Here is a 15704-nt window from a genome sequence, read left to right as displayed (position 1 = left end):
CTCCACCCATTTGGCTCCAATCTCCCCCGCCTCGGTTACAGTTTTGGGCTTCCCATTTAGTATGTACCTTTCTATTTCCTCAGGAACACCCTCTAAAAACTGCTCTATTTGCATTAGGAAGGGCAACTCTTCTGTAGATTTAACATTTGCTCCTGATATCCATGCCTCCCAATTTTTCCCAATGTGGTAGGCATGTCGGGTAAATAACACGTCTGGTTTCCACCTTAGGGCTCTGAACCGCCGACGGGCATGCTCGGGTGTTAGCCCCATTCTGATTCTGGCCTTGTTTTTAAAAAGTTTATAACTGTTCATGTGTTCCTTAGGCATTTCAGCCGCCACCTCTGCTAAGGGTCCACTGAACTGCCGCCTCAGCACTACCATGTACTGGTCTGTACTGATGCTGTACCCAAGGCAGGCCCTTTCAAAATTTTCTAAGAAGGCCTTAGTATCATCGCCTGCTTTGTAGGTGGGGAATTTTCTGGGATGGGAAGCGGTACCTGGAGAGGGGTTGCTAGGGTTGGCTGGATTATTCTGCCTAGCCCTTGCTAATTCCAGTTCATGCTTCCTCTCTCTTTTTTTCTCCTCCATAGCTCTCTCATCAGCTTTTTTCTTGAGTTTTTTTAATTGGAGCAGTCTCTGATGTTTCCTTTCATTTTCTTCTGCTTCTAGTCTGGCCAGTTCTAGTTTGTTAGCTGCTTCACTGGTAGTCATTTTCCTGTTTTCTTGTGCTGGGCCACACCCCTCGGTAGTTCACTGAAACTGGGATGCACTCAGCTCAGGCTGCTTAGGTAACAGAGACTTTCTAACTAGCTATCCCCGAGAGGTAGAAAGAAAAAAAACAATTCCGCTTATAAATTCCTTTTGCCAGCTGTTTGCTCACTGCTTGAACCCTTCTCTTAACAAAGACCCTTGTTAAAAAAACGTAACACCTCTGCATTCAGGCAAGGATAGATAAGATATGCATCTACCTTCAGCTCTGCTTTCCCAGCAGCTAGAAAGGAGGAAAAAAAAATCGTACTGGCTTTTGGTTTAAAATGATCCCACCGCTCTGCCACCATGTCAAGGCTCCTTCCCCACTCTAAACTTTAGGGTACAGATGTGGGGGCGTGCATGAAAACTTCTAAGCTTAACTACCAGCTTAGATCTGGTTTGCTGCCACCACTCCCAATGTGCTAATTCCCTTCCCTGAGTAGCCTTGAGAGACTCTTCACCAATTCCCTGGTGAATACAGATCCAAACCCCTTGGATCTTAAAACAAGGAGAAATTAACCATCCCCCGTTCTTTCCCCCACCAACTCCTGGTGGATCAAGATCCAACCCCCTTGGATCTAAAAACAAGGAAAAATCAATCAGGTTCTTAAAAAGAAGGCTTTTCATTAAAGAAAAAGGTAAAAATCATCTCTGTAAAATCAGGATGGAAAATAACTTTACAGGGTAATCAAACTTAAAGAGCCCAGAGGACCCCCCTCTAGCCTTAGATTCAAAGTTACAGCAAACAGAGGTAAACACCCTAGTAAAAGGTACATTTACAAGTTGAGAAAACAAAGATAAAACTACCACGCCTTGCCTGGCTGTACTTACAAGTTTGAAATATGAGAGACTTGTTCAGAAAGATTTGGAGAGCATGGATTGATGTCTGGTCCCTCTTAGTCCCAAGAGCGAAACTCCCCCCAAAAACAAAGAGCACAAACAAAAGCCTTCCCCCCACCAAGATTTGAAAGTATCTTGTCCCCTTATTGGTCCTTTGGGTCAGGTGTCAGCCAGGTTACCTGAGCTTCTTAACCATTACAGGTAAAAGGATTTTGGAGTCTCTGGCCAGGAGGGATTTTATAGTATTGTACACAGGAGGGCTGTTACCCTTCCCTTTATAGTTATGACACCTGTAATCTTTGTCCCAAACCAAACACTTGTATTCCCTCTCCCCTCCAGAGTGAAAACCTTTAATGATGATATCTTAAAAAAAATTAGAACAGGCAATTAATTTTCTTTTAAATTAAACAACAAAACCCAAAACCAAAGACAAGCTCATATGACCACAAGTTTATTGAAAAAGGAATCTCAAACTTGCCAAAATTGCACTGTGAAGGTTTTGTTTATTTATCAGTTTATCACTAAGCTTTCCCACATATTCTAAACAATTTAATCAGAATCATAGAATATTAGGATTGGAAGAGACCTCAGGAGGTCATCTAGTCCAATCCCCTGCTCAACACCAACTAAATCATCCCAGCCAAGGCTTTGTCAAGCCAGGCTGTAAAAACCTCTAAGGATGGAGATTCCACCACCTCTCTAGGTAACCCATTCCAGTGCTTCACCACCCTCCTAGTGACATAGTGTTTCCTAATATCCAACCTAGACCTCCCCCACTGCAACTTGAGACCATTGCTTCTTGTTCTGTCATCTGCCACCACTGAGAACAGCCCAGCTCCATCCTCTTTGGAACCCCCCTTCAGGTAGTTGAAGGCTGCTATCAAATCCCCCCCCCCACACTCTTCTCTTATCCAGACTAAATAATCCCAGTTCCCTCAGCCTGTCCTCGTGCCCCAGACCCGTAATCATTTTTGTTGCCCTCTGCTGGACTCTCTCCAATTTTTCCACATCCCTTCTGTAGTGTGGGGACCAAAACTGGACGCAATACTCCAGATGTGGTCTCACCACTGCCGAATAGAGGGGAATAATCACTTCCCTCGATCTGCTGGCAATGCTCCTACTAATTCTTAACAATTATGTGACTCATGAAAATTAATTTTTATTACATTTAAGAGTGTTGTTTTGATTTCTAACATTTAGCACAAAGTTATTCTTGTTCTGTTTCACTTTGGTAAATGTGAGAAGAGAAGAACAGAAATGTCTAACTGATAGCATTACAGAGCATAAAACTGCCAAAGGTGCTATATGGCTGTAGCTGAGAAGTATGAAATGATTTTGCTATTGAATACATGACCCTAATAAAATCCAAATATAGTTCTACAGATTTTAAATACTGATAAAATGTATTGTATATATATAGTACCTTAGTTGTAGGAAACAAACTATTCCTTCATAATATGCCACTTGTGACTGGATTTACCATTAGGCCATCTTCTGCAAATCCATCCTCTTGTTATAAGTTTTATTTTAAACAATTTTTGCCTGTGAAGTTTATTACTTGGACTCCCATTCTGTATGAAGCCCACCAAGGTACACAGCCTTTTGCTGGTCTGTGACCTAAGGCTTTGATATTGTCCTTCCCATGGTGTCTTGATGCTACTCATTATATAGATGTGAAAGGCAAGCTGCATTTCCCGATGCTGAATATTTTTGTCCTATGTATTCATAGCAGGATTGAAATAAATGTAAATCTTCCAAAGTACATTTCTAGATGGTGATATGGACAACATTAAAAAAACTTTAACATAAGCAATTTCTATACTACTGGTCTGTCTTTTTTTCCTTCATAAATTGTAGTGTCAAGAATATTAGGAAAGATCTATGAAGATTTGTATGAATATTAAAATGATTTCTGGTTTCAGGAGAAAACTGGAGTTGAATGTAAGTTTTCAAAAAGTAATATTTTATCTTACACTACTTTGTTTCTCTTCTAGTGGCAAAGCATTACAATAACACTGGTTGAGAAAGTGCAGATGATTGCTGTAATCCTAGGATCTCTGTTCTTAGTAGCAAGTGTGACTTGGCTTCTATGGTCAGCCTTCAGCCCCTATGCAGTATGGCAAAGAAAGGACATCCTTTTTCAAATCTGCTATGGAATGTATGGTTTTATGGATCTAGTGTGCATAGGTAAGCTCAAAACATTAATCAGTACAGATTGTGGTTTAAGAGTATAACTATGGGTCAAACTTCCTTAGCTCTTCAATTCTCTACTTATTTATTCTTAGATGACATATTTAGCAAACACTTGACTTTTATAAAAGTAGAGACACTGTGAGAGAGGAACCAAACAAAAACTCAACCCTCAGACTGTTCAAATCACTTTCCCTAAATGTTAAATTCCCAGAATCACAATCAGTTTTGCTTACTTTGAAATTTAAAAGGATAGTAAAGTGTAGGAGGGTCAATAGGTGAAATTATAACAAAGATTTGATGAAAACGACTAATGATAGTTCTGTTCTCTCAAATCTTCCTTTGTTGCTAAGCAGAGTTAGTTATATATGTCAAGGATAGAATAGGTCCCTGAAGGATTTTCTCGTAGAACTACATATCTAGAACTACACTGAACAGAGTTGTGTGAATCACTATGCTAGAAATAGAGTATAATGGATAGGCTGCACTGCTGCAGTGAGATGAAGGAACTAATTCAAGAGTTCTGTTGATATCCTAAACAGATAAAAAACACTATATAAGTGCTAAGTATTTTAATTTATTAATTATACTATGAAAGCAGACCTCAAGTGGTTTATGATGCCATTAGAACTCTTAAAGAGTGAAGATGCAACTTTCTGAAAGCTTTTGTGTGTGTGTGTGTGTGTGTGTTCGTACTTCCTTTAATATATTGATCCCCAAATGTCTAAATAAAAACTTTTAAATAGTTAGTAAAGCAACTATGAGCTGAATGTGAAAGAGGTTACACTAAAGTAAAAATAAAGGAATTTTAGTCACTCTTAGAGTAAGTAAGGCATAGTAATTTGAACTAAGGTTCCCAGAATATTTATATCAATAACATGATGAAATGCTGTATAATGCTTTTAATAAAAAAAAAATCTCAAAATGCTTTGCAAATGTCGCTGTTAACTCAATTTTATATATATGCCTCTTATTATACCATGTATACATTATCATACAGGTCAGTTGATAACATAGTTATTTGAAACTAATTGTGTTAATTGAATTTTTTCACTGGTTTAATTTGTTACAAAAAATGAAACTCTTATCAGTTCAAAATTTATTACTTAGTATCTGTAGACAGATAAAAATACATTAGTGTATTTATAGAACTAAATGTATCAATGGAACAGGGTTATGGCTGTACTAATGAGGAAATTCAAATCTAAGAAAGGATTGCTAAGAGTTATAAAGTAGTCACTGAAATGTCCAGTGTAAATTTTCACATCTAGATTTAAAACAATATACAGTAGTGTTACTTGGAAACTTGCCAGTGGCCTTAGATATCTAAATATATGCATATAACTACAGTCTTATAATTAATACTAATAGCATTAATTAGCATCTCTATCTACATTTTGTAACTATAGTTTCCTTACTTGAACATTAACTTTTAATTAATGGTAAGCTTAGTATGTAGGTGTTTTTTTTAACAATTATGTTACCTAATAACTTTAAATTACTAAACTTGTGTCTGGGAATTAAGAAATAACTGGTTAACTGGTTTGGTAATTGTGCAGCATTTTTGTACTTCTGATCAGCTCAGACCATTCAAGTTCAATATACTTTCAAGTAATCTTCTGCAGCCTATTGTATTTTAAACATGTGCATCCAAGACCACTTATAAATTTTTAAAATATCTATTAGCATCTCCAACTTTACTCTGTGTTAGGAGTATCTGTTATTGTAACTTCTATAGGATAAAGGACTTTAATCTGAGTAATTGTTTTAACTGAAAATATTTGAATTAAATTCCTTAGAATGCAAATGTTTAGGTTTCTGAATGATCTAAAAAAGCCACAAGACAATCTGGTAACAGATATAACTTTCCAACAGCAGTTCAGTGGGCAATGATTTTATTACATTAGAAAGTTTTTGTCTTGCTCTTTAATTCTTACCAATTAGCTCTAAATTATGTAAACGGACTAACAAGTAGTGTATGCTATACTCTGTTCCTCACACACTATGACCTGTGCAGTGTTGATGCAGCCAACAGAAGTGTTATGAAGCACAAGTCTAAAAGTTAAGTGCCCCACCCCTTTATTTGTGATCATCCTGCAATAAATTCCCTGTGGATGGGTCCCTGCACCCATGAAAAGCCTCACTGATTTCAGTGGGGATTTGCATAGGCACAAGGGTGCGCTCATGGATAGTTAATTTTAGGGTCAGGGCCTGAGTTGTAAACTCCATGACCAAAGACCTATTCCCGTTGTCTAAAGTCATGTACATCTATGGCTCTGCATAAACAATCAAATATTTTCAGCCACCTGAGAAATGTAAATATCTGTACTGCTTGAAGTGTTATTGTTTTTATAATTTTGAAATGAAGTTTAATAATTGGCTAGTGAGAACTGCACAGTTATATTAAAAACCTGCACATTTAGAAACTTTAACAGATTATTTTTAGTATTTTTCCATTAAATCTTATTTCATTGCATCAATCCACACTCCTATCCAGTAAGTAATATTAAAAAATGTCTCATACATTTTAATCTGCCAGCCTTGTCATTCATTTGTACCAAGAGAAAACTGTCAAAGCTTACAGCTCACCAGTATGCCACCCAATAAATAACTTGTGTGGATTCTCTGTTCAGTTCCATTTGCAGCCTATCCAGTTTTACAGGAAGTCCACTTTTGTAACATTTAACAAAGAATAAAGTTGCCTTGTATTACAAGACTATTCTTATTCTCTATGCACAGGACAGGTCTATCAACATCAATTTAACTTACACATTTTAACATGAAGGTGAAATTTGTGTCCGTTGTTCCCTTCATCCTCTTCTGATTTTCCCTGGAAATTCTGGGTCCCTCCTTACAGCATCCCCTTCTAGTCACATCAGTGTCAAATTCTCTATGCAATTCTGCATCTGAACTGGGTATGAAGTTGTTCTCACAGGAAAACTTCCAAAGCATGCAAGATTTGCAGAGAAGTCTTTCAGATTTGAACTAAATGGAACTGTGACCAGTCAAAGTTGTACACATTGATATTGCCAGGGATTAGTGCGTCCCTGTTGGGATTATCAGAGAGAGAGAGAGAGAGAGTGCTCAAGGTGTTTACATTAAAGGAATTTAGGATTCAAAAACTTTAAGGATTCCTTAAGGAATAGTACATTAGTTTCCCGCTCTTCCATTGCTTGGACCTGGCTGCTCTCCTTCATCACATTGCCTCCACATAGTCACACTATTGGAGAAGAATGACTAAGCCGTGGTAATGGAACCTTTTTGAAGTAGTAAGTTGTCAGTGTGTGTACAATTCCCCCACTCTAACATTCTATAGACCAATGGTATAAATAACCTCTCCCTCTAACTGTACTGCAGTATCTTTCTACTCACCAACTCTTTTCCTTCATGTTAAACAAATCTAGTTGTAAGTGGTTTTTGAAATAGTTGTATTGTTAAAGTTAGATTTATTTATATTTCATGTTAATTGTTTGATCAATTCATACATTTTTGTGGGCCCATCTAAACAATAGTTTTAAGGGGTTTTCCTTTTGTCCTGTGACGGTCCCTACTTGAGACAGGCAATTTATTCCATAGGGAAGAGCATTTAGCTAAAAGTTGTCATGCCTGCAAGGCCAACTCAAAAAGGGCCCACAAGGACTAAGACTCCAAGAGGCACGATTCTGGGAGACCGTCTTCTGGAAGATGTCCTCCGGCATGAGTAGCATGGCAACTAGAGCTGGACAAAATATTTCATCTTAAATGTTTTACAGCAAAAAAATACAGATTTAGTGATGCTGAAATATTTCATGTTTTTATGTCAATTTTGCTGAATTCTTTAAGTAAAAAAAGTCTTAAAAATTCTGAAAAAAATCATTTCAACATTTTTAAAGTGAATGTTTTGCTTTTTGGTTCAAAAAGTACTTTCAAAATTTGCCTTAATTTTATTTTAAAAAATCAAAGCATTTAGAAATGATCAAAATCAAAATGAAACATTTTGTTCAACCTGAAATGAATTGTAGACTTTTTGCTTTGCCAAACATTTTGGAAAATCCATTAATCATACCGTTTTTGTGGTGACAAAGCCAGTTTTGGTGCTGGAGCCTGATGCCCAATCACAGGTTGAAAAGGATTGTCTTCTTGTAAATGTGTTTGCAGGGACTTTTGAAATTTGTTCCACGGGCTCAGGATCCAGATTCTTTGTATGGAGCCAAGGAAAGATCGTACTATTTCTGAAAGACATCATAATAATAAGAAAAGGTGCTCCTACTGTTGGATCTGCCCCGATCGCACTGCAATCAGTTTGCTTAAATCTTAGAGATCCTGAGGATATGGCTTTCTTGGATCCTGCCAGGTCAGATCCATCTGGCCAAAGCTCTAGGAACTCAATCCTCCAGGACTCCCCTAGAAAGTGTCCTGCAAGAAGGTGAAGGCACCAATGAGGATCCCTTGGCCCCCTTCACCTGAGTCCCTGGGATCAGTAGTTGTGCCAGATGTAGAGTCAGACTCAGTGTTAGGGGAGGAAATGGTGGGAAACTCTTCAGAAGTTGCCCCTTCTATCTCATCTAGTGTTGCCAGATCTGTTTTATTGCAAGTCTTGTGGTATTTAGTGTTTTATTTAAACCAACAGCTCCTTGAGACAAGTGAGTATATGAGAATATCAGCTTTCATTTAAAAAAGTTTTTAGCCCTTATGGTTTCAGAGAAAGGTTTGTAAATGTAATGTGAGTGCACCCTAATGGTTTAAAAACAAGAAGGCAAATAAAGAGACCCAGCAGAGTTGCAGGCCCTTAATAATTTAAATTACGGTAGCACTTAAAGGCCTAATCAAGGATCATGGCCCCATTATGTTCATACAGTGCATAGGATGTACTAAAGAGCGAGTCCTTGCCATAAAGAGCTATGGCCTACAGATCTTATACTGTACAACATAAAGATATGATTGTATTTAGGAATCACTTCAAATTTCTGGTAAAAACTGTGTTGGACTTTGATCTCAGTCAGTTTATATCACTATTTGTCTTCACCTCACCAGAATGTCTAGAGTTTTGGAAGGAAAAGTTGTACACCCTATATATCGAGAGAGCTACTACTTAGACAGGACTAAGCAATTTAGAAAGTCAAAGAGATCATCTGTGGCCTTTGTAGAAAGTTAAACCATCTCAGGTCAAAAACTAAGTGGATATGACTATACAGCCAGTCATTATGAATGAGCTGAAGCTCAGGATTCACTCAATTTAGGAGGATGGCAGCTTCAATATCATATATCCACAGTGTGCCCTTACCTGAAGTCTTTATGGCTGCTACAGGAAGTCACAAATCACTCTTTCCTAAAATGGCATCAAGGGCAGAAACAGGCTTTGAGAGGGCAGTGGTTCAAGTCATTGTTTAGCTACCAGGACTTCTCAGCTGTCCTCAGGAAATCAGTGCTAACTAGTCTCCTACAGTGTGGTCCTGGGGAGGTAGTGTTAGAAGGAGAAACCACAACTCTTTGTTCTCAAACATATTCCCTCCATAGAGCAACATGGACCTTTTCTTCTGCTTTGGATCCCAAGTACAATAAGGCTTCTGGAGGTAGAGGAGAATTGAAGGATGGTTAGAGGGGACCAGATATTTGTGTCCTCTATTTATGAATGTTGGGATCAAGGGAATAGTGTGAACTAACAAAAGCCAGCTACTATTCTCAGATATTTTTGTAGCTCCCTGGCTAAACACACAACTCCTACAGTTAGACTCTATGAAAACAATACATTCAGAAATCAATTATTGTTAACACCTTCTTTCACTAAGAAGATGACAGAAAAAGGCGCTGACTCTTCAGTGCCAGGATTTTCCGCTTGTCCTTTCCCCTCACACTTTTGATGCTGGGCTTGACACCATCTATTCAATCATACTTCTAATGATTGGCTACCCAGTAACAGCTCTACGATTTTACTACTGGGAAACAAGGCAGACCAGAATGCAAGTTAGCTTTTTCTTTATTAAATCCAGTGAATTGCATACTTCCTAATGATTCAGGCAAGCAATAAGCATTGAGGTCCTGGCTATCTTACAAAGCAATCAGTTGCATTTTCTATCAATCTGCTTATGTCCTGGATCATCTCTTGATGAAAAAGCATCCATCCATGAACTAATCCATTCATGGTGATCTTCAGTCGTATTGTACAGATAATTTTTCATATGGGCAAGAGTGGAAAAAGAATATTTCCTAGACGCTATAGTCACAAACAGAGTAGCAAATAATCTTAGAAACATTTTAATATTGATGAAAAATAGAGTTACATTAAGTATTTCAGTAATGAAATTTGGTATCTTTTCCTTGCCAGTAATTCCTTCACTGATGATAATCAGAATCCTGATCATTATCAGGTAAATATGGCAATAAGTGGCTAACTTCATGTTCATTATAGTTCAATTTCCTAAATACACAGACAGCAGGTTTATAAAACATGAAGCAATTTTATTGCAAGCTCGAAATATGTCATTTAGCTACATGAAAAAAACAGCCATAGTTGAGAGGAGCAGTGAACATCTAATATTCTGCTAGCTTTGTTGATAGTGACAATATGGGACATTAACCATTTTAGGACATCACATCCTCCCTTTTTTTTTCCTTACAGAAAGTTTGAAAAAGAAAAAACTTATGGTGACACACAAGTTTCCCTTTTCAAAACCAAAAAAAAATCCTAGTTGGAACCAACCACATTTTCAATTGAAATATAGCGCTAGCAACCTTAAAAAAATCCATCTCTCAAAACAAAAATACCTTAATTTTCTCTATAAAGATTTGTCAGTGCCTATTAAAAATTGCTAAAGTTTTCTATTTTTTAAAAAAAATTGAGACGAAAAGGAAAAACTAAGGTTTCTCTATGAGAATTATTTCTTTTCAGTCACTGGTGTTACTCATTGGAGATGACTTGGCTAAAACTTCCAGATATATTTTCTTTTGAGTGTTTAATCTTTGATGAACTACTATTCTGATAGGCCTTGATCTTACAAACAGAATCCAGCCAATGAAACTACTCACAGCAATAAGCATTATTAGTAAAGGCCCAATATTGTAAATACTTAAACACATGCTTAGCTTTGAACATATGAATAATTCCACTGAAGTCAATGGAACAAGTAACATACTGACAATTAAGCATATATGTAAATATTTGCTGGATGGGAGCTTAAGAGTAAGTCATTCTATAAAGGAGATCAAATGAGCCATGTTTCCATTGAGGGATACTTAAAAAGATTCTCTGGATCTCTGCAAATCTCAAGAATGGATCCCTGTTCTCTGGCCTTCTGAGATTTGAACAGAAAGAATAAAGTCCATCACTCCAAACCCTGCTTGTGAAGTAACAGTTAATGTTGACATCTCAGTTATTTTCCTGAGACAAGTTTCAGAATTAATGCCACATTGGAGTAATAGGGGGAATTCACATTTATTACAACTGTTGTTTCAGGCTATAGGTACACAGAGAAGAACTAAGAATGTGGAGGACGCTCTTAAATCTGTTTGAGTGCCTTATACCAGTTTAGATAAGCCGCTCAAACTAATTTAAGAATATCCACAGAAGGAGATTGCGCCAATTTGTATGAGGTCGAGGCCTCTAGTAAAAATCCCTAACATAGAAGCACTTAAGCTAAACTTAAATCAGTATATGCAAGGGTTAACTCAGTTTCAGTTGGTAATTTACTAATGCAATGGAATGATTGATTTTTATGTCAATTTAGTTAAATCAATGCACTTTTCTAGTATAGACAAGGCCTCAGATAACATTGGTTATGTTCAGTTCACATACAGAAGGTTTCCTTAATAACCATAAAGGCTAGAAACTTTCATTTAAAAATTTAGATTCTCATTACACTGACGATAAGGAGGAGGGGGTAAAATTATGATATACACTCTGAGTGGACCTAAAGTTTACCTCAAATAGTTTAGATAAATTATTGGCTGATTGTATAAGTCCTCTGTATCTTTTATGGACAGTTATTTGTATTATTAGAGTTAAGATACTCACAGGGATCCTCATCTTAATTTGACAGGCACCTGCCAGTTGCAATGTGATAAATGTGGTTAAGTTTACATCTTTATTCATTCCCTCTTAAAATGGAGTCTAAGATTATTGTGTAGTAACTAATCATTCTTTCCTTAAATTTCAGGACTAATTGTACATGAAGGTGCATCAGTTTACAGAGTGTTTAAGCGCTGGAGGGCTGTTAATCTTCACTGGGATGTATTAAATTATGATAAAGCTACAGACATAGAAGAGAGCAATCGAGGAGCATCTTCACCGGGTAGGACATTGTGGTTACCACTAACTGCATTTAGAAACAGAAATTTAATTCATCCAACACAGTTAACCTCTCCAAGATTTCAGTGTGGCTATGTATTGCTGCATCTGTTCAATCGAATGAGACCTCATGAGGATTCATCAGAAGATAACAGTTCTGGAGAGGTTGTGATGAGAGTGACCTCAGTGTAAAGATAATGCTCACTGTGCTACACAAATAAGGATAATGTGCCCTGGACTTTACAGTACTCCGGAATGTAGTTGCAATGAATGGCACTTCTGAAAATATTTACAACTTTTAAAACATTTAATGCTTTTTATATGATCAGTTGAATTGCAAATACATTTTTCTGAAAAAGTTGTTTGCTTTTTTATAGTCTGGTATATTACATAGTCTGGTCAATTTGTACTTGAAATTTATAAAAATATAATTTAACTCTCATTGCCTTGAATAATGAGGAAACCAATCTTTTAAGCCAAAAATATCTGTCATAGCGTTGTGTATTTTTTCAGTCGATATAGTTTTTCAAATGCGTAAGTTGAGGAAAATAATGACTGGTATCTCTGTGACTAACTCTAGATATATTTAAGTGCATCATTTAATATAGTAGCTATGTAGAGGTTCAGTCACATTTCAGAAAGATGATATATAGGGGCTTGTAGAAGATGGACTCACTGTTCACATGCCCCTTTTGTCTCTGGGCAAAGCATAGCAGGCTCTCCTCATCTAGTGCCCTCTGCCACAGCCGGTCCAGTCCTGGAGCAGTCTGTTTCTTCGTGTGATGTAATCCTCTAGCCAGGTGATTTATAGTCCTTTTCTTCTGGGGTAAGAAAGCAAGTCCAACAAAGTAAAGTCCAACACCTCATGCTGAGTTTGTGGTCCAAATCCAAACATACTAGTCCTTTGACACCTGGCTTCCAGGGTCCTGGCACTGTTTTTGGAGGGCCCATAGGGGAATCCAGGCTCTCCCTCTCCTTTGGGTTCTAGCCCAGGAACCCTATAGTGAGCATGCAAGGTGTGTTTATCCAGACCTTCCCAGCCCCTGCTTCCCCCCAGGCTTCTTCCTACCTCAACCTATCAGCAGGCCTTTTCTACAGCCCCTTCCTGGGCCCACTGTGTACCTGTACCTCTCAGGCACTACAATGTCTCAGACATTACTGTTTCTTCAGGGAGTCTTCTCTGGAGTTTTCCAAAAAACCTGAAACCAAAAGTATATACTTAAACTACTTTCACCTTTCCTTGGCTTGAACTTTAGTCCTTCACCTGTGTGCCCCAATACTCTGCTCCTCAGCTGAACACCAAACACACCCTGTGTCTGCCTCCCTGGAGTCATAGCTCCTGTGGTGGGTCTCAAAATGGAGCTAAATCTCTTCCTGTGGATCTTTCCAGTTCTATCTCTTAACTTCTATCAGACCAAACTCCTGTCTTTTGGGTCTCCTTAATACAACTGGGAAAAGGCACTAACATATTTGCAATTGCACAGTGGGTTTTTTGAGGCGTAAACTATATGTCCTATGAAGTGTCATTAGCACTCAAAGGGAAGCTAATAGATCAGCCTGTTGAAATGCTGTGAATGAAAGCGATGCTTTCATCCTGGGTGCACTCACATACTATGATCATGGGCAACTTATAAACATCTGCAACTTGTAATTCCTCTTCTTTTTACATATGTAAAAGTCACCAAACAATTTTAATGTCATTTGTAATCATTAACTGAACAAGTCATCTAGTCTATCTCCCCCTTCCCCTGCCCTGAAGCCTAGACCATCCCTGACAGATATTTGTCTAACCTGTTCTTAAATACCTCCAAAGACAGGGATTTCACCACCCCAACATATTCAAAATAGTGTCCTACACCCTTTAGTTTTCCCAATTTTGTACATGCTAGTTGAGAGGTATCTAATGGAAAAATCTGAATTTAAAATGTGTAATGTCTCCTAAAGCACATTTTCAATGGTTCTCTCAGAATTTACTAAAAAGTAAACAAAAATTATAAAGAAATATTTCTTGATGAGATTAAACCTTATTCAGTCATATTTGAGTCAAGAGTCAACAAGTTAAGAGAGACTAGCAGGTAACACATTATCCCTTTAGATTTTTTTAAAATTGTATTATGCATATAACTCAATATATTAAATTTTCTTTTAAGAATTGACTGACATTGCAAAGTTTTGGATTTTCTACAAAAGAGCATAAAAGTCCTTATAGGGAGATGGTTCCTTGGTGCCCTTGCGCAAGCTAAGAAAGGGGACTGAAAAACCCCAGAATAGAAATTAAATGGGAGAGAGAGAAGATTCAGTTGAACATGATATAGTCACTGAAATTTGTATATACTTATTAAGTAAAACAAGTTTGTTATGAAATCACATTTAAAAGGCCAACTTTTGTACAGTGAACTGTATTATGGCTGTTTTCACTGCATCGCTGAATAAGATATATCCATCATACAGAGTTTAGTAGAGCTTGAGTCATGAGGTTTTAAACCAATGCAATTTATTTGAAACCAATGGCGTTATAGCTGCATAAAATTGGAGAAACACAGTAGTAAATCAGGCCCAATATAATCACAGCTCTGCATTGCACACATGCACAGAGTTTTATTAAAGCATCTAGTGGTATATCCCTAGCAAACCCATTCTATGCTCTATGGATATACAAAGAACAAGTCTCCATTGCCTAATGCTTTATGTAATAATTTTCACCTAGTGGACCCAAGATACAACCACTGATTTCATTAGAATTACATTGGCGTAAAACTGGAGTGCCATAGTGGTGAAATAAACCCAATAAGTACAAAATTGGTGTTCAAAGGGAGTGGTAGCATTTGATAGGTGTAAGTGACTACACCTGTACAAGGCAATGGAGAATCAAACCCCATGATCTCCAAGCAATAAAATGGAAACCTTGTATGCTTCAGGATATACAATATATTCTGCATTCTCCTCCTCCTCATTTGAACATCCTCTAGTGATGAAAGGCAAGTTTGGTTTTTAGGAAGGGCAAAATGGCCTAGATAAAATAGAAACGTCCTGCTGAAACTTATACCAACCCTTTCAGAGGGTCAAACAAAATCTTTGCGGCCTTAAAAACCAGTATTCCATGAGGAAAGCTGTTCTTGTATTTTTGGCCTATATATATATGTATATATAGGTGATCTTGTGAAAGAGCCCATACTCATGAGATTTGCAGACCCAAGAAGTTTAGTTCTGCTTTCCATACAAGCTTTTCATTTTTCAGGACATACAATATTAAGAGCACGTGATCTTCTAAATTCTGTTTAAGTTCTGGGCACGTCATTATCAGAAAAAAGGAATAAAAATTCTTCTTCGAGTGCTTGCTCATATCCATTCCAGTTAGGTGTGTGCGCGCCGCGTGCACGATCGTCGGAAGATTTTTACCCTAGCAACACCCGGTGGGTCGGCTGTGGAGCCCCCTGGAGTGGCGCCGTTATGGCGCTGGATATATACCCCAGCCGACCCAGCGCCCCCTCAGTTCCTTCTTACCGCCCCTGACGGTCGTTGGAACAGTGAACCGCGGCATAGCTGCTATTCACTATCCCTAGCTTCTCATTATTGTTATTATAGTTAGTTGTATATATAGTTATTCAAGTTTTAGTTAGTTAGTTGTGTAGTGTATATATATAGTTGTAATATTGTTATC

The 15704-nt window shown here is 37.6% G+C and overlaps 1 protein-coding gene across 1 annotated transcript in view; it reads left to right on the top strand.

Moving 5' to 3' along the window:
• Window positions 1–12235, top strand: part of MARCHF11 (membrane associated ring-CH-type finger 11) — a 44180-nt gene extending 31945 nt beyond the window's left edge. Inside the window, exons 3-4 of the mRNA XM_024209988.1 lie at window positions 3585–3777; window positions 11913–12235. Coding sequence (XP_024065756.1) covers window positions 3585–3777; window positions 11913–12235 — 516 coding nt within the window. The remainder of the gene's footprint in view (window positions 1–3584; window positions 3778–11912) is intronic.
• The last annotated feature ends 3469 nt before the right edge of the window (window positions 12236–15704 follow it).

The sequence above is a fragment of the Terrapene carolina genome, unplaced genomic scaffold, assembly GCF_002925995.2.
Source record: "Terrapene carolina triunguis isolate 2854851 unplaced genomic scaffold, T_m_triunguis-2.0 Scaffold48, whole genome shotgun sequence".
NCBI lineage: Eukaryota > Metazoa > Chordata > Testudines > Emydidae > Terrapene > Terrapene triunguis.
The sequence above is the reverse complement of the archived record's forward strand: the minus strand, read 5'-3'. Positions and strand labels throughout refer to the sequence as shown.